This window comes from Bufo gargarizans, chromosome 5 (assembly GCF_014858855.1).
Source record: "Bufo gargarizans isolate SCDJY-AF-19 chromosome 5, ASM1485885v1, whole genome shotgun sequence".
Taxonomy (NCBI): Eukaryota; Metazoa; Chordata; class Amphibia; order Anura; family Bufonidae; genus Bufo; species Bufo gargarizans.
The window spans coordinates 121,360,574-121,384,386 of NC_058084.1; the positions used below are offsets into that span (position 1 = coordinate 121,360,574).

General features: G+C 42.8%; 1 protein-coding gene across 9 annotated transcripts in view; it reads right to left on the reverse strand.

Annotated features, from left to right (window-relative positions):
* Nucleotides 1-23,813, reverse strand: part of DTNA (dystrobrevin alpha) — a 359,099-nt gene that overhangs the window by 257,029 nt on the left and 78,257 nt on the right. For 2 of the 9 annotated variants that reach the window (XM_044292989.1, XM_044292984.1), the window contains exon 1: nucleotides 15,031-15,292. The exons of 1 other annotated variant lie outside the window; for it this stretch is intronic. In XM_044292989.1, the coding sequence (XP_044148924.1) occupies nucleotides 15,031-15,047 (17 nt within the window). In that variant the 5' untranslated portion in view covers nucleotides 15,048-15,292. Of the gene's footprint in view, nucleotides 1-15,030; nucleotides 15,297-23,813 lie in introns of those variants that run through there. 6 more of the 9 variants (XM_044292991.1, XM_044292985.1, XM_044292990.1 and 3 more) reach the window with 5 other exon arrangements.

Consider the following 23,813-nt stretch of genomic DNA (forward strand, 5'->3'; position numbering starts at 1 on the left):
ACATGCGCACTGTACATCGTCGCTCATTGGGATGAAGATGTGTCCACATGTCGGTCTATAAAGCGGGTGTGAAGGTGCGGGATACATCGTTAGATGAGAGAGGTCTAGCATTGTCAATCTAATGGAAAGGGAGGTGTGATTAAAAACAGAGGGCCTTTATAGTCAAGCACCAAGGGTGTCGGTGGAGCAGTGCTCGAACCGAATAAGCCCACCACCTGGTGCTTGAAGGGCTCATTTGCATAATTTTCTCTGGAAATGTAGTACCGACTGACATAAGAAAGGTATCATTTAACTCAGCTGGATCAACCCTACCAGGTTATATATGCCTGGTAGGGTATGGTTGGTCTGGATGACAGAGCCTTTTTAGGATACAGCATCTAGGTCTATACATAAATACCAGGCAATGCTGCTAACCTATGCCTCTAACAAGCTCAGAGTGCAGTTTTGCATACCTTTGGCTGGTACCAGGGTGGATAAAAATCTAAAAAATCTGATTTTTTTTATTTATTTAAATTGGATTTTTTTTTATATAAAATGCTTTTTGAGGAAAATATATTACCATCCAAAGGTTATTTCATCATGAAATAAAGATTCGTTTTTTTTAATTATGTAGAATAAGGCTGTATATGTTTAATTTTTGGGGTAAATAAATTCCATTAATCCATTCACAATGTCATGCTCTTCCAGAGGGTTTTGTAAAATTATTATTGGGCAGTTTCTCTGCCTACAAGATATTATCACAGATGCTTGGTTTACTTTTGCAGTTCTCAAAACTGAATTTGACTCAGCAGAGATCACATGCCTCTTCTTCACAGCAAAAATGTTATACCTTAAAAACAGAGTTGAGAAAAAGTCCTTAATCCTAACATCTACAAACCTATGAATACAGAATCAATCTAATCAAACTAATATGAAAAATCTTTATCTACTTGCATATTATAAGTTATACCAGCAAGAATTAGTCTTTATTTAGAAAACTATGATTTAAATACTCTGCTATCCGCATTCGTTGCTCCGTTCCGTGGTCCACAAAAAAAAATATAACCTCTCCTATTCTTGTCCGCATTTTGCGGACAAGAATAGGCAGTTATATTAATGGCTGTCCAAAAATTTCGGAACGAACGTGGATGCCATCCATGTTTTGCGGATCGCAAAACACACAACGGTCTTGTACATGAGGCCTAAAACTATATATTAATCTGCTCATCTCCTCCTGATCTATACCATGCTGCCTGCGAGACTGGACACCCGGTTCAATGTGACAGTAGCCTGTAGAGCTTGTGCTGTATAACACAGAAAGGACTGTATGTGTAATGTGTCAGTATTATCAATTACAGTTTAGTGGTAAAGGGAAAGGAGAGCATTTTATTACGTCTGTATTCTTTTATAGTCAAAAATGATGTCGCTTTTCCATATCTGGCCAAGACTTTACCACCACTGCTGTTTCGCTGGGGCAATTCCATACAGGCTGAGCCTAGAAATTCGGAATGTAGCATTCTAATGCCAATCATATGCTCAGCACTGGCAGATACAGGATTAACATAGTAAGAGGCCATTTGACCCATTACTAATAAGAAAAACAAGGCTGCAGTCAGACATCTGCCAAGCATGTATGAACACATGCTCTGGAAATGAAGAACAATGCACTGCGCGCTGCACACGCTAGACCTGCGTCTCCGCAGCCAGCCAGGAAATATCCCTTTTCAAAGAAATGAAAAATGACAAGCTGCCATTAAGAGTTCTGTGTCTCGCTGGTTTGCTTAAAGAAAATGTTACCAGTGAGAGATGATAAAACGTATTGTTCCGCCTCAGCTGTCACTGGATGTAACGGAGACTGATGTAAGCAATTACCTAATCGCTCCTAACCGTTCAGCACTGGTATAACGTGCTTATACTGGATCCTGGAAACTTTCAGCACAACACAAAGACTTACCATGCCGTTTATTCAAGGAGTTTGTTTTCTTCATAAATGGCTTCAGTGGCCGGAAATTTACAGTAGAAGGAGTACTCTGCTTGTGAGCATTACAACAGGGCTTGGAAATCCTGTTATGGGGGATTCTGACAGGGGCAGACGAGGTAGCAGTCATATAGAGTACCTTGCAAATACTAGAATCCTATCAAAAATATAGGGGGGATTTAACAAACTGGTGTAAAGCAACCAATCAGATTCCACCTTTCATTTTTCACAGCTCCTTTGGAAAATGAAAGGTGGAATCCGATTGCTTGCCAGTTCTACTTTACACCAGTTTGATAAATCTCCCCTATAATTAAAAATTTATTTTTATTCTAGACTTTTTCAATTTACCTAAAAATTGCGCAAACATCCGAATGTAGCTTCCGAAGCACGCTTCGCTCACCTCTAATAGACACCACTTCTTGGTCTGTAGATATCACTTTTCAGCAGTCATCTCCTTATCACAGTCATGATTACAACAACAGATATCACCTATGTATATAGAGAACACAGGATCCACCATTCACAATAGGTGATATTACAGCTCATCAGCTCCCTTGACCCTTGTATAGGTCACAGAGCATGCCTAGAAAACACTCCCATAGAAGCCAGTATGGCCCATGTGGCTCTCTCCAAGCTCAGGCAAGATGGCCGCCCCGCCCTGTAGATGTCTATTACACCTAAATAATGGAATTAAGATGAGTGTCCCAAAACCATATGTCCCAGAGAGGAATAATAATATATTAATATAATAATATATCGTCCTGCTGTACTCAAAAGCAAAAACAGAATGACAATGGGAGGTCATTCAGACTGACTGACAGCGATATGAGAGGAGGAGGGAGGAGACCCCGGGGAACAGGCTGATGCAATCACATCAGCTTGTAGGCTGAGAAGAAGATTAGGAGACCAAGGCTGCAGCCCCATGAGAAATCATGTCTAAGGCCCCCTGCACACGAATGTGTGCTTCCCGTTGCCGTATTGCGGACCCACAATATACGGGTGCTGTTCCGTGGGCATTCCGCATCACGGATGCGGACCCATTCACTTGAATGGGTCCACAAATCTGGAGATGTGGAATTGTGCGGAACGGAGGGACGGAACGGAACCCTGTGGAAGCACTACGGAGTGCTTCTGTGTGGTTTCGCCCCGTACTTCAGTTCCGCAAAAAGATAGAACATTTTGCGGAACGGCCGGATCCCGGACCCATTCAAGTGAATGGGTCTGCGATCCGCTGCGGCTGCACCATGGACTGTGTTCGTGCATTGCGGCCCGCATTTTGCCGCCCGTAGCACGACCACGGAGTGCACACGTTCGTGTGCAGGGGCCTAACACCTACCTCCTGATAGCGAGCAGACATCGATAAGCCTGCAGAAGAATAAATACTTCATATCCGTATTCCACATGTTAATGCTGTGGTAATGTGACATTATATTTATTGCAAGATAAAGCCCATTATACTATATCTACAAGGCACAGATTCCGTTTGAAAATTTGGTTAAAATTTTTCAAAAATGACAAGCTCAGGTATAAGCCACATGGAAAGCTTTCAATATATTGTTTGATTGGTGAATAAGTCCAGACAGCCCCTTTATGTTTTCTGTACCCTCAGAGATAATTACAGGCAGTTATGTAATCGTCCTAATGAATCACTGGTATACAAAAGAGGGCAGCTATTTTCTGGGCTGAGCCAGCAGCCATTATGATGTAGTTCACCACAGGTCCCTGCAGAACCTGTAATTTTCTAGGCAGGCGACGAATAGGAGCAAGTCTTCGATCTGAAAACGTCCACAGCTACAGGCAACATGGACAGGGGTTGGAGCAAATGAGGGATGCAGAGTCGGCCTCTAGACCCCTAAAAGTAAATGCATTTTAATTTCATGGTTTGTGCAAATTGCACAAAATTAGTTTTGAAGTCAGGTGTTCGTCTCAAAATTCACATTCACTTCATCAAGATTGGGGATCCTCATTCTTGACAACAGCAGAAGCCCCAGGAGTAAGACTTCTGTCTATCATATGTTTAGTAGGCGTCTAATTTACACGTCATTAACAGGAAAAAAGGGCATCATTGGAGGCAGTGAACAGAGGAAAAAAGGGGCCACTATCCATTACTAACATACCCTTCTTCCCAGGGTGGATTTGATTTAAATCAAACTGATTTAAATCACTAGTCAGTAAGGCTTGATTTAAATCATAGTTTTCTACATAAAGACTAATTCTTGCTGGTATAACTTATAATATGCAAGTAGATTAAGATTTTTAGAATAGCAACTTTTCATATTAGTTTGATTAGGTTGATTCTGTATTCATAGGTTTGTAGAAGTTAGGATTAAGGTCTTTTTCTCAACTCTGTTCATGTTATAAAATTTTTGCTGTAAAGAGGAGGCATGTGATCTCTGCTGAGTCAAATTTAGTTTTGAGAACTGCAAAAGTAAACCAAGCATCTGGGATAATATCTTGTAGGCAGAGAAACTGCCCAATAATCTTACAAAAACCTCTGGAAGAGCATGACATTGTGAATGGATTAATGGAATTTATTTACCCAAAAAATTAAACATGTACAGCCTTATTCTACATAATTAAAAAACGAATCTTTATTTTATGATGGAATAACCTTTGGATGGTAATATATTTTCCTCAAAAAGCATTTTATATAAAAAAAAAAAAAAAAAAAAAAATCAGATTTAAATAAAAAAAATCCAATTTAAATAAAATAAAAATCAGACCCTGCTTCTTTCTAAGGATCTAGCAATAAACTGTATGTCCCGTTCCATATACAGTACACTTTATTAGAAACATCTGCCCTCTCATGACTGGAGCTTCTATATATGGATTAGACACATGACACCCCCCAACACACACCCTTTAAATAAAGACAGAAAGTAGATTAAGGCCTCTTTCACACGACAGTATGTCCATTTCAGTGTTTTGCGGTCCGTTTTTCACGGATCCGTTGTTCCGTTTTTTGCTTCCGTTGTGGTTCCGTTTCCGTTCCGTTGTTCCGTTCCGATTTTCCGTATGGCAAATACAGTATACAGTAATTTCATATAAAAAATTGGGCTGGGCATAACATTTTCAATAGATGGTTCCGCAAAAAACGGAACGGATACGGAAGACATACGGATGCATTTCCGTATGCATTCCGTTTTTTTGCGGACCCATAGACTTTAATGGAGCCACGGAACGTGATTTGCGGCCAAATATAGGACATGTTCTATCTTTAAACGGAACGGAAAAACGGAAATACGGAAACGGAATGCACACGGAGTACATTCCGTTTTTTTTGCGGAACCATTGAAATGAATGGTTCCGTATACGGACCGTATACGGACCGCAAAAAACGGCCCGCAAAACGGAAAAAAAAAACGGTCGTGTGAAAGAGGCCTAAGGGTCCCTCGTATCACTACCAGAGATGACGACTGTCGTATGTGATGGCTCTCCAGATCACACCAGTTTGCCGCTCCACAGGTAAGGCAGTACTGAAGCACTCACCACGAGGCCTCTATACTCCAACCTGACTGCCATCGGATCCCAAACAGAACTGGAATTTGTCGCTAAAGACAATATGATTCAAGTCTGTTGCAATCTATGTTTTTCATTCATAACACCACTGGAAATGAAGGTGATGGTAGGTGCAGTACGCAGCCCTGCAGGGTGAGGCGAATGGTGAGGTCACAGGGGTAGTTACTAACCGAGGGTGGTTATGGTACTCACAGTCTTTTATATACCCTGGGCAGGCGTACAGCAGTGATGTAGAGGCTAGCACAGGGGTCCTCTGGGGCACTCTCTGTATATAGGGACCAGGCCGGGTGGTAGGTGAGGTGCCCTGGATGTTGCAGGTTTTCATGTGCCGGTGGCAAGATCCCTTTAAGTTCGTGACGCCAGTGCCGGTAACGGTGGCACACCGATTTATTGTAGTAATAATTGAGGAACACAATGTTGTAGTGAACCAAAACTTCTTTTACTAAAACAGTTCAACTATTTACAGTCTTTGGTCAGTTCCACATGTAAACAGGTTGCAACAGGCAGGCTTGATATAAAAACGGCAGGCAATGTCTTTGCAAGATACTCAGAGGGAATAACACTTACAGATCAGGCTGCACTTTTCCTCAGAATCCTGTCTGTCTTTCTCCAAGGCCCGTATGCCCTATAGATGACTTTATACTTGGGTAGGGAAAACTTCCTCTGGTATATGTCTCCTTGCTATAGAAAAGGCATCCGCAAACTGCGGCCCTCCAGCTGTTGCAAAACTACAACTCCTAGCATGCCCGAACAGCCTACAGGTATCAGCCTACAGCAGGGTATTGTGGAAGTTGTAGTTTTACAACAGCTGGAGGGCCGCAATTTTAGAATGCCTACTGTAGAATACCCTTCTGCCCTTCAGCTCTCTGTTTAGCTGGAAATACACTTGGCTCTGCACTGCACCTTTAATGGAACTTGGTTTCTCAGGAGGCAAACCCTTCTCCTGGTGGCAAGCTAGGAGCCTGGGCTATCTAGCTGTGTGACAGAACTCCACTTCAGCTGCTGCCTAGCTAAAGTCCACACTGACTTCTGACTCTACACACCCCTCCCTGAACAGGACCTGACTATCTATACTAGGGGTTCCCTAGCTCCCTCTACTGTCTAGGAGGAGGAACTACCCCTAACAGGCCTGATACAGGAGAGAACAGGAAAAATACACATAAAAACATTATATAAAATACAGTGACCCTTTCCCACAGAAGGAGGGGAACAACGTGGCCCAATTGACCCTTGTGTAGTGCCCACATTTACCTAGTGGGACACTATATAGGCAGCTGTCAATGGCAGGACATGTAATGGGCATTGTATCACCAAATTTCCTTCATCTACAGTATTTTCAGGAAATGGTCCAGGGAGGGGAAGGCGTGTGTAATGAAGGTGCCCCCTGAGTCTGGATGATGGATAACAAAACTGTGGGAGATGCTCGTGCTTGTGAGCTGATCAAACAGTCCTCGCTACAGAGCTTGTTTGCTATGTGTACATGCCTTCATGTAACCGCTGCTCCCTTCTAAAAGCTAGATCAAACTAGTTAACAGACACTTTGTCGAAATGACCACTCTGCTTCTCTTAAATGATGCGCCCTCTTAAACTCTGTCAACTGGACGAAATGTTTTCGCTTGCGTCGTAGATGCATGTCTAGCAGTCAATAATCTCTCACTAAGGCCTCATGCACACAGCCGTTGATTGGGTCCGCATCTGAGCCGCCAATTTGTCGGCTCGGATGCGGACCCATTCACTTCAATGGGGCCGCAAAAGATGCGGACAGCGGCTCCGCAAAAATAATATAACATGTCCTATTCTTGTCCGCGCTTTGCGGACAAGAATAGGCATTTATATTGACAGCCGCCCATTCTGTTCCGCAAATTGCAGAAGGCACACTGGCGGCTTCCATTTTTTGCCGATCCGCGGTTTGTGGACTGCAAAAAACTGAACGGTCATGTGCATGTAGCCTAAGAGGTACACTACCCAAAAGTGGCCTCTGAGGGCCTTTTTATAGGGCAGCAGGGGAAGGACTTTTATGCCCTCTTGTGGCAAGATCCAGTGACTAATGAAACCACACCTGTAATCATTTACATATCTGCCATAGACATAACTGCACGCCAAGCTTTGCAGCAATCCGACATTTCCATCTGGGTGCATTTTTTTTTATTTGTCGATTGGAAACTCAAGACAAAATGAACTTCATAATTAAAGGGGTTGTGCAGGGCTGCGATATTGATGACCTATCCTTTGGGCAGGCATCTGACTCCTGGGACCCCCGCCAATGAGCTGTTTGAAGAGGTCAGAGCAATCGTGTGAGCGCTGCATCCTCTTCACTATTTAACTGCGTCCCGTTCAGTTTAGGCTTCATGTACACGACAGTTGTTTTGGTCCGCATCAGAGCCGCAGTTTTTGCAGCTCGGATGCTGACCCATTCACTTCGAATGGGGCCGCAAAAGATGCGGACAGCACCCTGTGTGCTGTCCGCATCCTTTGCTCCGTTCCGTGGTCCGCAAAAAAATATATGACCTGTCCTTTTCTTGTTCATTTTGTGGACAAGAAAAGGCAGTTTTATATCAATGGCTGTCCGTGTCATTCCGCAAATTGTGGGACGCACACGGACGCCATCCGTGTTTTGCGGATCCACAATTTGCGGACCGCAAAACACACAACGGTCGTGTGCATGAGGCCTTAAGGGGACAAGCAGTTGTAATTACACTGCACTGCTGCTACAATCTAGACTGGGTGCAGATAAACAGTTAGGCCTCATGCACACGACCGTTGTTCTGGTCGGCATCCGAGCCACAGTTTTTGTGGCTTGGGTGCGGACCCATTCACTTCAATGGGGCCGCAAAAGATGCACACAGCACTGTGTGTGCTGTCTGCACCACTGCTCCTTTATGTAGCCCCGCCAAAAAAATATAACATGTCCTATTCTTGTCCGTTTTGCGGACAAGAATAGGCATTTCTACAATGGGCTGCCAGTTCCGTTCCCCAAATTGCAGAAGGCACACGGGCAGCTTCCGCGTTTTGCGGATCGCAAAAAAAAAACGTGAAGGTTGTGTGCATGAGGCCTTAGGAGGATGCAGTGCTGACATGAGTGCTGCAGCCTCTTCAAATAGCTGAACGTGGGGGTCCTGGGAGTCAGATCGCTGAAGATCCGATATTGATGACCTAACTAACCTAATGGTGCCATATTCAACAATAAAACCTTATATAATAAATAAATAAGACAAACCTCAATATGGATGAAAAGGCCGCGGTCTTTATTAAATTCTTGGGGGTTACATAACTCAATCATTTTCAAACCAATATAAAATTCATATTGAATAAATATTAAAGTCCGTTACTGAAATAATTTAAGTCCACCCAGAATTCTGAGCGGCTAACCCCCCCTAAAATAAAACAAAGACCGCGACAAATTTGCAGGGAGGGAGGGTGGGACAAGCTTCTTCTTTGCTCTTGACGCGTCGACTGCTCTCCACAGGTAAAATGCCTCCATAAATAGCCGAAATTCCCGCCACAGCTCCCTGCTAACCAATCCAGCATCGAGATAAAAATAGCAACTAGCCCAGCAACAGTTTTCACCAATAGAAACGCTGACCCATAAGGGAATAGACCAATCCTGAAGCTGTCCAGTATCTAACCGGCTCACTTAACCTGAGGAAAATAATAAGAAAAAGAAACAAGGGGGGATAGAAACACCACAGAAAACCATGTTTCAATGGCACCATGAGGTGCAAAGCCCATTCAGGCCATGCCCCTATCATGATAGGTCATCACAACCCCTTTAAAACTACGGCAGATGAAGGTGATCAGTCGGCTAGATAATCAAAATGGAATCAGCTACAACAGACATAATAGAGAGAATTATGAAACCATCAATAAGAATAACAGTCTGTTGCCCATAGCAACCAATCAGGACCCAGATTTTCTCTCTTGAAAGGTGCGCTGTGATTGGTTGTTTTGGGAAAGAAACACTGTTTTCCCTTAGTATAATAAATCTGCCCCATTTTGTCTATATTGTTTGTTATCTATTAAAGTTCTTATGGTAAGACTGAACTAAGCAAAATGTCCCAGAATTCAAGGGCAAATTTTGTCAAAAAGCGTAGAACACATGGAGAGTGCCAAATGTATTTGTATATGCTAGAATGTGTAACTGTAGCACAGTATTAATATTCTGCTCCATTGTCTACAAAATGGTGCAGGAGAGGTCATCCGAATATAAATAATGGACAGTTGACTCCCTACAGCTCAGAATGAACCTAATCCGAAAAAAACTTTTCTATATATATCACCCATGCAGACTATTTACTGTGCACTGTACTTTCAGTACAGTTTGATTTATTTATACTAAAGTCCCTTTTGCGTTGGTCCGAGAAAAGGATCGGGAATGAGCGGTTTATTTCCAGTCATCTCTCCATGGAGATAAATGACTGAAGCTGCGGTTGTTTATTCATTGTTTGTCAGTAGCACATCCCTACTTGTAGATGGCAATGTGCCGCCAGCAAACAAGGATTTTATGTGTTGAATAAAAAAAATGGGATTACCTAACAAATAAGTGTTTGCTCATTTATCAGGTGATCACCAACATATGTACATGGGGCAATTATAACAAGCATTCATCGAAATGTTCATTCCTGATAATTGCCCCAATCCTTGACCCATGTAAAAGGGTTTTTAGTCCTAATGCAGATGGCAGTCATTTCTTTCCATGTGCTATCCAGTCTGCGCCTGCACAGCACACTAACTTCATTAACCCATTCTGAACCACTGCCATACTACCAGAGGGGGAAGTCTGATCTTTATGCACACAAACGTGTTTTTCTTCAGTTTTTTTACAGGTCCGTATATCTGTAAGATGGCACCCACTCACGAGCGCATCAGGCAGAACCACCAGGATTCTACGGTTTTAAAAAGCTGAGGCCTTCTGATCAGAGATGATGCTGATCGCAGACATTAAAGGGGTTATCCAATGTCTCCAACAGCCCCCGTGTCGGGCCCCTCACAGGTAATATTAATTACCCCCGCTCGGCATCCCCGCACCGCCGCTGCTGCTTCTGCCTGTACACGGATGAATACATCCGGTGATGGGGGGAGCAGCCAATGGCAGGCGGAGACGGGGACGAGCCTCCCTAGCATTACCAGCGATGCTAGGGAGGCTTTTTCCAGTCCCTGCCATTGGCTGCTCCCCCCCCCTCCCGAAACCAGATGTTTTAATCCGTATACAGCAGGCATGTCCAAACTGCGGCCCTCCAGCTGTTGCAAAACTACAACTCCCAGCATGCCTGGATAGCTTACAGCTATTAGGGCATGCTGGGAGTTGTAGTTTTGCAACAGCTGGAGGGCCGCAGTTTGGACATGCCTGGTATACAGGAAGAAGCAGCAGCGGTGGTGGTGCGGGGACCAGGAGCAGCGCAGGGAGCGGGGTAAGTATATTACCTGTGAGGGGCCCGGCACATGGGGGGCTGTTGGAGACATTGGATAACCGTTTTAAACCCCTCAGATTTGATCACGGCATCGTTAAAACCGGAAGCCATGTGCTTACAACCCGGGTCGCATTCCCTGAATGAGTTTGGGGAAGGCATTTAGTAATAGTAATAGACCTGAGACTTTACAAGGCTTACAGGCTGATTACTAGTATATTCCAATGCAGACTGTGACACAGTGAGAGGTTTGATCTGGGAAAACAGGTATTTTACTCCCAGCATGTTCTGCTGGGCTGATTTACAGCCAGGTGAGGTCAAATACCGGACCGGATTTTAAATGCTGGTCCAGGTTTTGGCAGCACCTGGCTGTCCTTAAATATGCAGCTGGGCTCAGACTCCAGGTCTCTGTGTTGGGATCTGGGAGCCTTGTGTCTGGATGAAGGCTTGCTGCCTGTTTGGTGTAAAAACAGGTTGGTGCTGCTATCAGCAAGGACTCTGAGGCAGAATGGCCCCATGGTGCGAATTACCACCAACACCGCAAGGTGACTTTTTGTTTGAATATGACTGCTTGTTTTGTCATTTGCCTAAAGTGTGAATAAAACACTGAACTGTTTGATCCAAAGAACTTGTTGTTGCCTCTATACTGTGTCCACTAATCCTGTCTACCAGAGCGAGTCCCCACTACACTGGATTAATGTAAATGGTGCAATTCCAAGTCCGTTTTTCAGAAACTCAGAGCATACACCATTCTTGTCTGATTTCTCTAAGACTCATTCATTCAAATGTAAAAAATAAATAAATAAAACACAACGTTACACCATATGAATTTGCCAATGGAAATCAGAACGGTTGTTTAAATGATTTATTACATATGCGATTATCTCTGAAATCACTTCCTATGCATTTTTTTCTGTTACTAACATTTCTCAAGATAAGGGGAGTTCACATCAGATCTCTGAACGGGAACGGCTCAAACGGATGCCAAATGTGCATAACTGATGCACAGGATCCATTTTTCCTTTATTTTTCTGTTCTTCTGATGGATCAGAATTACAGAAAAATATCAGTGATGTGAGCTCCCCTAAACTGATCCGATCTCATTTGGGATACCTGATGTTCCTCCTCTATCTTAGGGCTCATGCACATGACCATATGTATTTTGCAATCCGCAAAACCCGGATCCGTCAAAAAATAAAAATATGACATTCGTGTGACGTCTGTGTTGCATCCGCTTTTTTTTTTGCGGATCCGTTGTAATGCCTGTCCTTGTCCGTAAAACGGATAATATAGGACATTATCTATTTTTTTTTTGCGGAACGGACTTGCGGACATATGGAAACAGAATGCGCACTGAGTCATTTCAGTTTTTTTCAAGCACCATTGAAATGAATGGCTCCATATAAAACGGAATGGAAAAGGAAGAAAAACACGTTTGTGTGCATAAGCCCATACACAAGTTTTTAATTAATCATCGATTAACTTTTCCATAGACATTTGCCTTTGGTGTCGACATTTGGCAGCAAAAAATGGTCAAAATCTCTATTCCGGTCCGGAACTGAAGACATCCTGATGCATCCTGAACGGATTTCTCTCCATTCAGAATGCATGGGGGTAATCCTGATCAGGATTTTTCCGGCATAGAGCCCCGACGACGGAACTCTATGCCAGAAAAGAACAACACAAGTGTGAAAGAGCCCTAAGTCTAAAGACAAGAAAGAAAAGTGAAAGGGGTTGGGCACTTTCTGGCTACTGTTGATCAGTATTTGCAAGATGACTATATGGCACTTGCAAATATAGATTTGTTGAAATTCTGTGCCCTTTTCTATATTTCATAAGATATACAAATTGTCTTTTGTGCTGTCGGCACAGAGGTCCAGTCAATAAGATGGCCGCTGATGGAGGGTCATTTGACCAGGATAATCACTCAGTCTCCTCCACCGAAACACACTATGCCTGTCATCTGCACTTGCACAGTTGGGAGTTTAGCGCAGGCGCAGTGTGTCATAATGGAGAAGAGTGAGTGATTATCCTGGTCACATAACCCTCGTCAGCAGCCATCTTATGGGCAGGAGCACTATTGTGGACAACACAAAAGATCTGCCTAACAAAGGGACATGGCCTATGGAGTAAAGTAACTGGCACAGAATATAAAAAAAGACTATATTAGTGAGTGCCATGTAGTCATCTTACATAAACATTGGTCACAAGTAGCCAGAAAGTTGCCAACCCCTTTAACCATAGCAGATCTGCTGTTGGAAAAGAGTTAAAGTAGTCGTCCCTTCAGAGAGAACTTTTGTCATTCTGCCAGCCCTGGTATGATCAAGCGACGGGTCCTACAGTACTTGTGGCAAACAGTAGTTTTTGTCAGGAGAAGCTATGGCCAGCCAAATAATTTCTCATGCAGTGGAATGGCCAACCATTATGGGCAGTTTCACATGAGCATATTCAGTCCGGGAAACACTTTACTGACATAAAAGCTATAACGACAGTTCAGTAGACCTCTGACGAGAAAGGAATTTACAGCATCATAAATCAGTATGATAATGCAAATTCACTTAATAGGAGCAGTGTTCAGTCTGGGACATACAGCTCCCACATGGAACGTGTTTCCCGGACTGAACATGTTCATGTGAATTGGGCTAATACATGATTTCAATAAAAGTTCAACCATGTAATACATGGGTTTCTCCAGTCCGCCAGGACAAGGGTCGCCCCTACAGAGTTCTCTCTAGCTGATACAGAGGTAGGGGTTCAAAGCAGGACCCCTGCTATGATGTCCATATACCCTAAAATGACATATGAACAGAGGTTGTCTTCCTGAGATAACCCATTTTAACAAACATGATGTCTCTTTTCTGTTCTCAAAGACACACAAATCCACATGACTTGTGCCTAAGGCTACTTTCACATTAGTGTTTTTCTTTCCGATACCGAGATCAGTCATAGGATCTCAATACCAGAGAAAAACACTTCAGTTTTGTCCCCATTCATTGTACTCAGCAGAGACAGCAGGTTAAAAAAGTCCAAACCACTTATTCTCGCAGCATAACAAAACAGCATCTAAGTTATAACTTCACTTGGTTAGGTGAAGCTATGGCACCAACATAAAGAAGATAAATAAAACTCCTGCCTGTCTGGGCGCTATCTAGACAAGACTTCTCTGTTTCACCAATACAGTGCAGTTCACTCAGGGGGAATCGTGCTCAGACAGCTAGCAGGTCAGCTATCTTCCCAGGCTTTCTAACCCTGACTGACAGTCTGAGACCGCTTTTAATTCCCCAGTAATGATCCTCAGCAGCCACACCTGTGATCACCTCAAGCTAGGGGAAATAGCCATACTGGAAGGGTGTGGACAGGCAGGTCCCTCTTCCAAACCTACCCACCAGTCCAAATAAAATCGAGCCCAGAATAGAATCTAAACAAACCTGTCTAGGCAAACTACACTTTACTGAAACCACTGCAGCTTTATATATATATACATATACACACACATAAATATATACACACACATACAAAACTGTTGATTGAAAACTTCCATACAAGTCACAGTCCATTGACATGACTTTTTCCACTTATGACAGGTGCCACTACTACATTGGTTTCAGCCACTGGCAGTTTGGAAACTCCTCTAAAATGACTCATGCAGTATTAATATCACTACTCTAAAAATATAGTAGTGCCATAGCTACCCGTTCATGACATTCCCTGGACCTTTACATATCCTAGTGTCACTGTATTATAGCCTACTTACTAAACATGACAGGACCATAGCAGTAGATGTAATTGAAAATCAAGTACTACAGAGTATTCCAAATTACAGAAAATTCCAACCACCATCAAAAGTATTTAGGTACATTACATCCTTCACTCAGGATCGATGGACGTCCAAGATCACAGACTCTAATCAATGTCCTTTTCCTTTCAATCTCGAATGCCCTGTCACATAAAAGTGAACATCTCCTCTAATGTAAATAGAAATGTATAAATCCGTACACAAAATATTCCTCTGTATTACATTCAGGTACTACCTGCCACATGTAATACAGTGACTTGTGCATTCCTGGTGTTCAAATAGTTAACCTAGTATCGCATCAAGTAACACATATCATTCAGATGCCATTGGCACAAGAAAGCTTCAGAACTTACCCTATAGCTTGTACCATGACTTGGAGGAGATCTCTTGCGTTATATTTTAGCTGTTTGCACAACTCCTACAAGGATAAATGCCGGCTCGATCAAAAGTCTCCACAAAAGAAAAGTAAAAACAAAAAACTAGACTGCAGCGAGAGAGCGCTGGGACAGAGACAGACGAACATTGGATTTGGACTTGGGTTTTGGCTGGGGATGCTGAATATTCTGCGTCTATCTATAACTTGCCAGTGATTTGGTTTCACATACCAGTGCAGTTCTGGAGACAGATGCCTTTGCAGAGCTAACCAATCCTAGCTCCTGCCTGTGCATTCCCCTCACCTCCCTCCCCCACTTCTCCTGTCTTCTCCAGGATATCTAGCTAAATAATCGTTCAGCTGTCTCCAGCCTATCTTACAGGATGAAAGAGAAGCTTTCCATGATTGTCAGACGGAGACCTGAAAAAGGAAAACAAGCCCCTTCTACTCCTTTGTGAGGACAGCAATTTACTCAGAAGCTGGGTTAGAAAGCGCATTCCTATGGGCCGCTGGTTACCAGGCATGAGCTGTCGCCTCTGCCAGCGAGCCCAATAAAGATCCAGTGAAACTAAGCAATGGCACAGAGGAATGCCAATAAATCAGCAGGGCGCTTTTATGTGCCTGATTAATAAGTGTAATTCTTCTCTTCAAGGTTAATCGGAATAAACAATTTGTGTCAAGATGGTCCTCTTACTCATTTTTTTCCTTTTTGTTTGGCTGATGAACATATTCACTTTCCAAACAATTGCTCTGTGTAACAGAGGCTGATGTGCGCCACTGTTCCCCTGCTTACCGCCGCGGTCCTGGGCGCTGTGTTCAGCTGTGATCTGCTACCAGTGTTTCCTTTCAGCCCTGCTTGCTGCTTGTTTCCTGCAGTATTTCCTTAAAGGGAACCTGTCACCTGGATTTTGGGTATAGAGCTGAGGACATGGGATGCTAGATGGCCGCTAGCACATCCGCAATACCCAGTCCCCATAGCTCTGTGTGCTTTTATTGTGTTTAAAAAACAATTTAAGACATATGTAAATTAATCTGAGATGAGTCGTGTTCCTGACTCATCTCACATACAGGACTCATCTCAGGTTAATTTGCATATGTCTTAAATCAGTTTTTTTTTTACACAATAAAAGCACACAGAGCTATGGGGACTGGGTATTGTGGATGTGCTAGCGGCCATCTAGCATCCTATGTCCTCAGCTCTATACCCAAAATCCAGGTGACAGGTTCCCTTTAAAGGGAACCGGTCATCAATTTTATGCTGACTGTACTGAGGGCAGTATAAAGTAGTGACAGAAATGCAGATCTCAGCAGTGTGTCACTCATCAGCTAAAAGTAAGTTGTTGCCGAGAACCAACATCACAATCATTGCAGATTGGGCCTGGAAAAGAGTCACGGCCACCAGTCTTCTACCTAGTTTTCTCCCTTTCTCTCTAGGAGAGAACTGCCAATCATCAGCAGATGGGTGAGAGAGCAGGAGATTATGAATAACCAGGACTCTTCTCAGGTAGATTTGACTCTTCTCAAGGCCTGGGCTGCAATGATTGTGATGCTGGTTCTCGGCAACCACTTACCTTTAGCTGATGTGTAACACCGCTGAGATCATGTCTATGAAGACAGCAAGGGTGTAATAATCTGAATAAGACAAGCCTGTCTGTATATCGATCCTCCTGCTTGTTCTCTTGTATTTGGTGCGCTGATACGTCTTCCTGAAAATCGGAGATTGCCGATTGAATGATTATTGCTCACCGAATCCTCAATGCTGGAGTCTGGGGAATAAGGTGGTTCAGGCCTCGTATGAGTCGGCGTGCAGGTTAGCGTTTAGGTCAGTGTGCAGCTTCGCGTCCCGGCCGGTGACGCGATGCTGCAATCAATAGAGGTTTGGACAAACAGCTTTTTTAGTGCTCACTGAGAGAAATGAGTGACATCACTACCACGGTCATCAATGACAATAGGTGCCAGGTATCCTTACTCCAACATGTTTCGAACAGACGCTGTTCTTCATCAGGGAAGGTTACAAGGCTGTTCATGTTCTCTCTATTTATGCGCTCGTTTGTAGTCCAGAGTATTAACCCCTTCTCTGCCATTTTTTCACAAGTCCAATGCCAATCATCATTCAAAACCGAACAGCTCTATTTCTGCGTTTAAGCCATTAGGCATTAGAGTGTCCATGTTAAATATCCATTTTGCCTCTATTTTGGACATTTCTTTAAAATAGTCACCTCCCCTTTTGTTTCTTTGTATGATTTCTACCCCACAAAAATTCGAACCCACAAAGCTGCCTCCATGTTTTATGTTGTAGTGACGGGATGATGGGTGGCCTTCATATTTTCTATTTATATATGTGTTCCTCTATCCTTTTCTTCAGGGGTCTTTTTGTGTGGCCCACATATATCTTTTTGCATGGACATGTTATTGTATAAATAACACCCTTGCTGTTACATGTTATGAAGTTCTTTATGCTTTGTTTGTATGTTTCTTCCAGGTTACTTATTTGCGTTTTTATTTTCTTATCTTGGGATATTTTACATCCTCTACACATTTTACATGGATAAAAGCCACCCCTCTCTTCCCCTTTTCCTTTTTGGTTTTTCTCATTTGCATTTGTTCCCGTACATTTATTTGTAGATGCAATCATATTGCCCACATTTTGCGCCTTTCGGAACACGAATTTAGGGTCTTTGGGGATCATTTCACCTATAATTTTGTCCTCCTTGAGGATGTCCCAATGTCTTTTTATAAAAAGTGGTACTTGGTTAATATACGGTGTAATGGTGGGTGGAATTGTTAGTTTGGTTTCATTTTCCTTATTAGGTAATGTATTTTGTTTTTTCTTTCAATTAGTAAGGTTTCTCTATTTATTTTATTTATTTCTGTTTTTTGTTGTATTAATTTTGTTTTGTCATAACCTTTATGTTTAAATTTCTTCTGTAAAATCTCCGCCTCCCTTTTGTAATCCCCTGCTCCTGCACAGTTTTTTCTCAATCTTACATTAATCTGTATATATCTAAAGTCCCAGAGCGCAGTATCGTTATATTTATTACAGAGTCTTGTTTGGCTGTTAACCCTTGCTTTGTAACTGGAAAACAATTATTAAAATGGAAAATATGCCAAAAAAATGAAATTTTGAAATTGTATCTGTATTTTCCATTAATTCTTGTGAAACAGCTAAAGAGTTAAAGTTTGTAAAATCAGTTTTGAATACCTTGAGGGGTGTAGTTTCTAGAATGGTGTAATTTTTGGGTGGTTTCTATTATATAAGCCTCACAAAAGTGACTTCAGACCTGAACTGGTCCCTAAAAATTGGGTTTTCGAAAAGTTCAGAACAATTTCAAGATTTGCTTCCAAACTTCTAAGCCTTGTAACATCCCCAAAATATAAAATATCATTCCCAAAATAATGCAAACATGAAGTAGACATATGGGGAATGTAAAGTAATAAATATGTTTGGAGGTATTACTATGTATTATAGAAGTAGAGAAATTGAAACTTGGAAATTTGCAATTTTTTCCAAATTTTTGGCAAATTTGGTATTTTTTTATAAATAAAAATGTATTTTTTTTTTTACTTCATTTTACCAGTGTCATGAAGTACAATATGTGCCGAAAAAACAATCTCAAAATGGCCTGGATAAGTTAAAGCGTTTTAAAGTTATCACCACATAAAGTGACACTGGTCAGATTTGCAAAAAATGGCCTGGTCCTTAAGGTGAAAATGAGCCGGGTCCTTAATTAAACTAATAACACACAAATAATTAAATGTCACCATGTTTTTATTGAACACACCATGTAAACATTCACAGTGCAGGTGGAAAAAGTATGTGAACCCTTGGATTTAATAACTGGTTGAACCTCCTTTGGCAGCAATAACTTCAACCAAACGTTTCCTGTAGTTGCAGATCAGACGTGCACAACGGTCAGGAGTAATTCTTGACCATTCCTCTTTACAGAACTGTTTCAGTTCAGCAATATTCTTGGGATGTCTGGTGTGAATCGCTTTCTTAAGGTCATGCCACAGCATCTCAATCGGGTTGAGGTCAGGACTCTGACTTGTCCGCTCCAGAAGGCATATTTTCTTCTGTTTAAGCCATTCAGTTGTTGATTTCCTTCTATGCTTTGGGTCGTTGTCCTGTTGCAACACCCATCTTCTGTTGAGCTTCAGCTGGTGGACAGATAGCCTCAAGTTCTCCTGCAAAATGTCTTGATAAACTTGGAAATTCATTTTTCCTTCGATGATAGCAATCCGTCCAGGCCCTGATGCAGCAAAGCAGCCACAAACTTTAATGCTCCCACCACACTTCACAGTTGGGATGAGGTTTTAACGTCGGTGTGCTGTGCCTCTTTTTCTCCACACATAGTGTTGTGTGTTTCTTCCAAACAACTCAACTTTGGTTTCATCTGTCCACAGAATATTTTGCCAGTACTGCTGTGGAACATCCAGGTGCTCTTATGCAAACTGTAAATGTGCAGCAATGGTTTTTTTTGGACAGCAGCGGCTTTCTCTGTGGTATCCTCCCATGAAATCCATTCTTGTTTAGTGTTTTACGTATTGTAGATTTGCTAACAGGGATGTTAGCATATGCCAGAGACTTTTGTAAGTCTATAGCTGACACTCTAGGATTCTTCTTCACCTCATTGAGCAGTCTGCGCTGTGCTCTTGCAGTCATCTTTACAGGACGGCCACTCCTAGGGAGAGTAGCAGCAGTGCTGAACTTTCTCCATTTATAGACAATTTGTCTTACTGTGGCCTGATGAACAGCAAGGCCTTTGGAGATACTTTTATAACCCTTACCAGCTTTATGCAAGTCAACAATTCTTAAGTCGTAGGTCTTCTGAGAGCTCTTTTGTGTGAGGCATCATTCACATCAAGCAATACTTCTTGTGAAAAGCAAACCCAGAACTGGTGTGTGCTTTTTATAGGGCAGCTGTAAACAACACCTCCAATCTCGTCTCATTGATTGGACTCCAGTTGGCTGACACCTCACTCCAATTAGCTCTTGGAGATATCATTAGTCTAGGGGTTCACATACTTTTCCCACTTGCACTGTGAATGTTTACATGGTGTGTTCAATAAAAACATGGTAACATTTAATTCTTTGTGTGTTATTAGTTTAAGCAGACTGTGATTGTCTATTGTTGTGACTTAGATGAAGATCAGATCACATTTTATGACCAATTTGTGCAGAAATCCATATCATTCCAAAGGGTTCACATACTTTTTCTTGCAACTGTATATATTTTAATAGTTCAGGCATTTTGGGACACATTGGTGCTAATAATGTTTATTATTTTTATTGTATGAAGCTTGTCCGACACTCATTCAGCATCCAGAAATTGCGCCTGCGCCTCCCAGCCGCCAGCCATGGAACAGGGAAGCCGGGCATGTACTAGCTACCCAGGGCTGACAACCTGTCGGCAACATGTTGCAACTGCGCACAACTGTGAATCTAAACTGGTGGGAGCATCAAAAGCCTATTATTATTGTTCCCAGTGCAGGATGATATGGCTCACAATTATCCTAAGGCTCCATAACGGATGCTGAAAGTCGGATAATCTTCGTACATGTATTGATGGGATATTACTGCACAGGGCCCCTTTGACGAGGTACCTTATATGTTTTTTACACTTGTAAATATGTTTTTGGTTGGCTGTATGGATTATATTTAACACAGTGTATGGATAACTATTCTGATTGGTCCACATGTCACCTTTGTGATTTCACTGAGGTTAGATGGGCTTCTCACCTTAATGATGTAATCATGTTGTGTCGCGCTCAGTATTGTGTATGTATGCTTGAAAAAGACTGCTAAGCCGAAACGTTGCATCTGGAACTTTACCTGGAATAAGGGATCACTAAGGTTAACATTGGAAGTGCTGTGTACATCTGCTCATTAATTTGGATCGACTCATCCAAAGGGGTCGCCTCATTACAGAAAACGGTGGCATATAACTTGGGTATGCCACCAATGTCTTAGGGTGCATTCACACGAACGTGTGATGGCCGTGCATGGGCACCAACAGTGTCCACCCCGCATCACGGTGGGGACTTACTGTCTTCAAAATACGACGCAACGGCACAGACCCGAAGCACACGGCAACCCTTCTGTACAGCGGTCTGACTGCACTAACCCTTGCTATGGACAAGAGAAGCTTTTCTATTGCCACTTTCTTATAGTGGTCAGTGGGGGGTCGGACACTAATAGTATATCCTAGCGAATGAGTTAACCTGTTCAAGTTGCTGTTTTCTAGAAAATTCTCATACAATTACATGCTAGGTTAATCTGCACACATTTAGACAATTTCGTAAAAACAAGATTTACTTCTAACGATTCTTTAAAAGAATTAGGGATCTTAGTTAGAGTTTATCACTATATTCATATAATAATAATGATGATAAAATTACTATAAGAAGTCAACAATGTTGGTGGCAACGGTTACATTAGCACCCATCAAGTCATGACTGTTTTCTTGCTTTGTGAGGTTTCCAACTCTGCTTAGGTTACTGCTTTGATAAAATAGATGTTCTTCTGCATCAGTTACAATTTCTCAGCAGCTGACAATATAATCTCCCTGCCGCCCCAGCAATACATTCCTACAAACTCCCTCAATCCTCTGTCTGTCCCAGTGAATGTGCAAAGATAACAAATGCTTTCATTTCATTTAATTGTAGTTAGCCAATATATCTGCACTGCACCCTTGAGCTATGCAAAATCTGCACAAAGCTGGAATGTGCCGTTTTCAATAATTCTGTAATCAAAAACAATGAGATAAAAAAGGAACAAAAAAAATGTACAAATGTTATTAAAAATGATATTAAAAAATAAAGATATGAACAATATCCAGCATTTCCAAGAAGGCTATGAAAATGACTTCATCCTGGGAGCTCTTCCTAATAAATAGCCCTGTCAGACAGACAGCCACAGACAGATGACAAGAGCAGAAAAGTGGTTTCTTGGATTGTATAAATCTTCCAGCCTCTGGTGCTAAAGCAAAATGCATTGCCTACAGGCCATCATTCATAACATTACGTGTACCATTAAATAAAGATTTTCTGGTACTAAATGGAACTGAAGAGATATAAAGCAATACCTGTCAAAGAATTAAATCATAGAAAATACATGAATTCATTTCACAAACCGGGCAAATATTAATTCTTCAGTCAGATGCATCATTTTCTTCCCGTTTATTAAAAGCATAATCACCATAAAAAATAAATGTCAAGACTGTCAGAGCTGAAAGATAGAAAACAAAATGTTCTCCTATTTAGGGAAAAATCCAGAACTGAGGGTGCTCCACTCCTGGTTTTTGCTCACAATCACTGATGAAAATTACTGACCAAACACTGACTGCAGCCTGAGGCTTCTTTTACACAGTCAGGCCTACTTCACACTTTAGTGATTTGATCAGTGATTTCCATCAGCGATTGTGAGCCAGCCATGGAGGAGTGAAGACGCGCTCAGCCAGGGCTCCTCCACACCCCCAGCGTGATTTGTCCCACATTGTCAGCCACTTGAAGGGTAGAGCCCGACCATCGGCTCCCCTGGCATCCTCCCAAGGTGACTTGCCGCGTCTGTTCACCCGGTAGTCCATCTCAGCGGCCGCGGCATGCGCTCACAAAATGGCGCAGGCACTCACGCCACAGAGGACATCAGAAGCGCTCCCTGCAGTACCCGACAGCCTTCCTTTGCAAGTGGGCAGGCGCCAATCCACCTCAGTGCCCTCCTTACCTGCTCCTGCAGAGCAGCCTGCATGGACCCACAGTTCAGACCGAAGTCCTTCTGCCACCACAGGACCACGATCTCTACAGGCTCACAGAGGCCCTGACTCTCCTCACTGGCCCGAGCATCAGCAATCCACCACCACACTGCTGCTTCATACAGCACCGCAGGTCAGTTCAGAGGGCTCACCCTCCTCACAAGAGGCTCCCCCAATATCCCCCAACCCTGCCACGCCAGGAGACCCTGCGCTGAGACCCTCAGTTGACCCTTTTTGGCCCAGGGCATATACTCCCCAACTACCCATGGCGCTAGATACCCTAGACATCCATAAGGGGCCCCCTCATGACCAATCTTCACCACATCATGGCCCTCATCTCCTGCAGCAGCTCTAGGATCTGACTCAGAGGTCCCCCAACCAACCGGCACCCCGTGCCCTCTCCTTCCCTGCTGCACAAGACCTCCTTCGTCCTCCTTCCCGCTCCCCTGGTCCCTCCTTGGTGGTGTCACCACGCTGGTCTACCGGATCCTCATGGGATGATACCTGTCCGCCATTGTCTGGAGCAAAAGCACCAGGCACAGGGGCCATGACTGAGCCTGTGGATATACCCCCCCCAGGGCATTTCCATACACTCTGCCATGAGACCGCCACCCTCTTCTGCTTTATTTGATGAAGACACCAGGCCGCCCACCATAGCGGATTTGCGCACTCTTATATGTTCTCTACCCTCTAAGGTAGATCTTTCAGCTTTGCCACCAATATCCTACAAGAATGTAAACGAGAATCCTCCCAGGTCCGATATGAGATGGCCTTGCACGCCATCAAAGTAAATTCTGTCACACAGGATCATGCAACCTTGTCAGCTACTGTGGAAGCTCTACAAGACAAATTCCAAGCCAATGACGTGCAACTACAGTCGTGGCCAAAAGTTTTGAGAATTACATAAATATTGGAAATTGGAAAACTTGCTGCTTAATTTTTTTATAATAGCAATTTGCATACACTCCAGAATGTTATGAAGATTGATCAGATGAATTGCATAGTCCTTCTT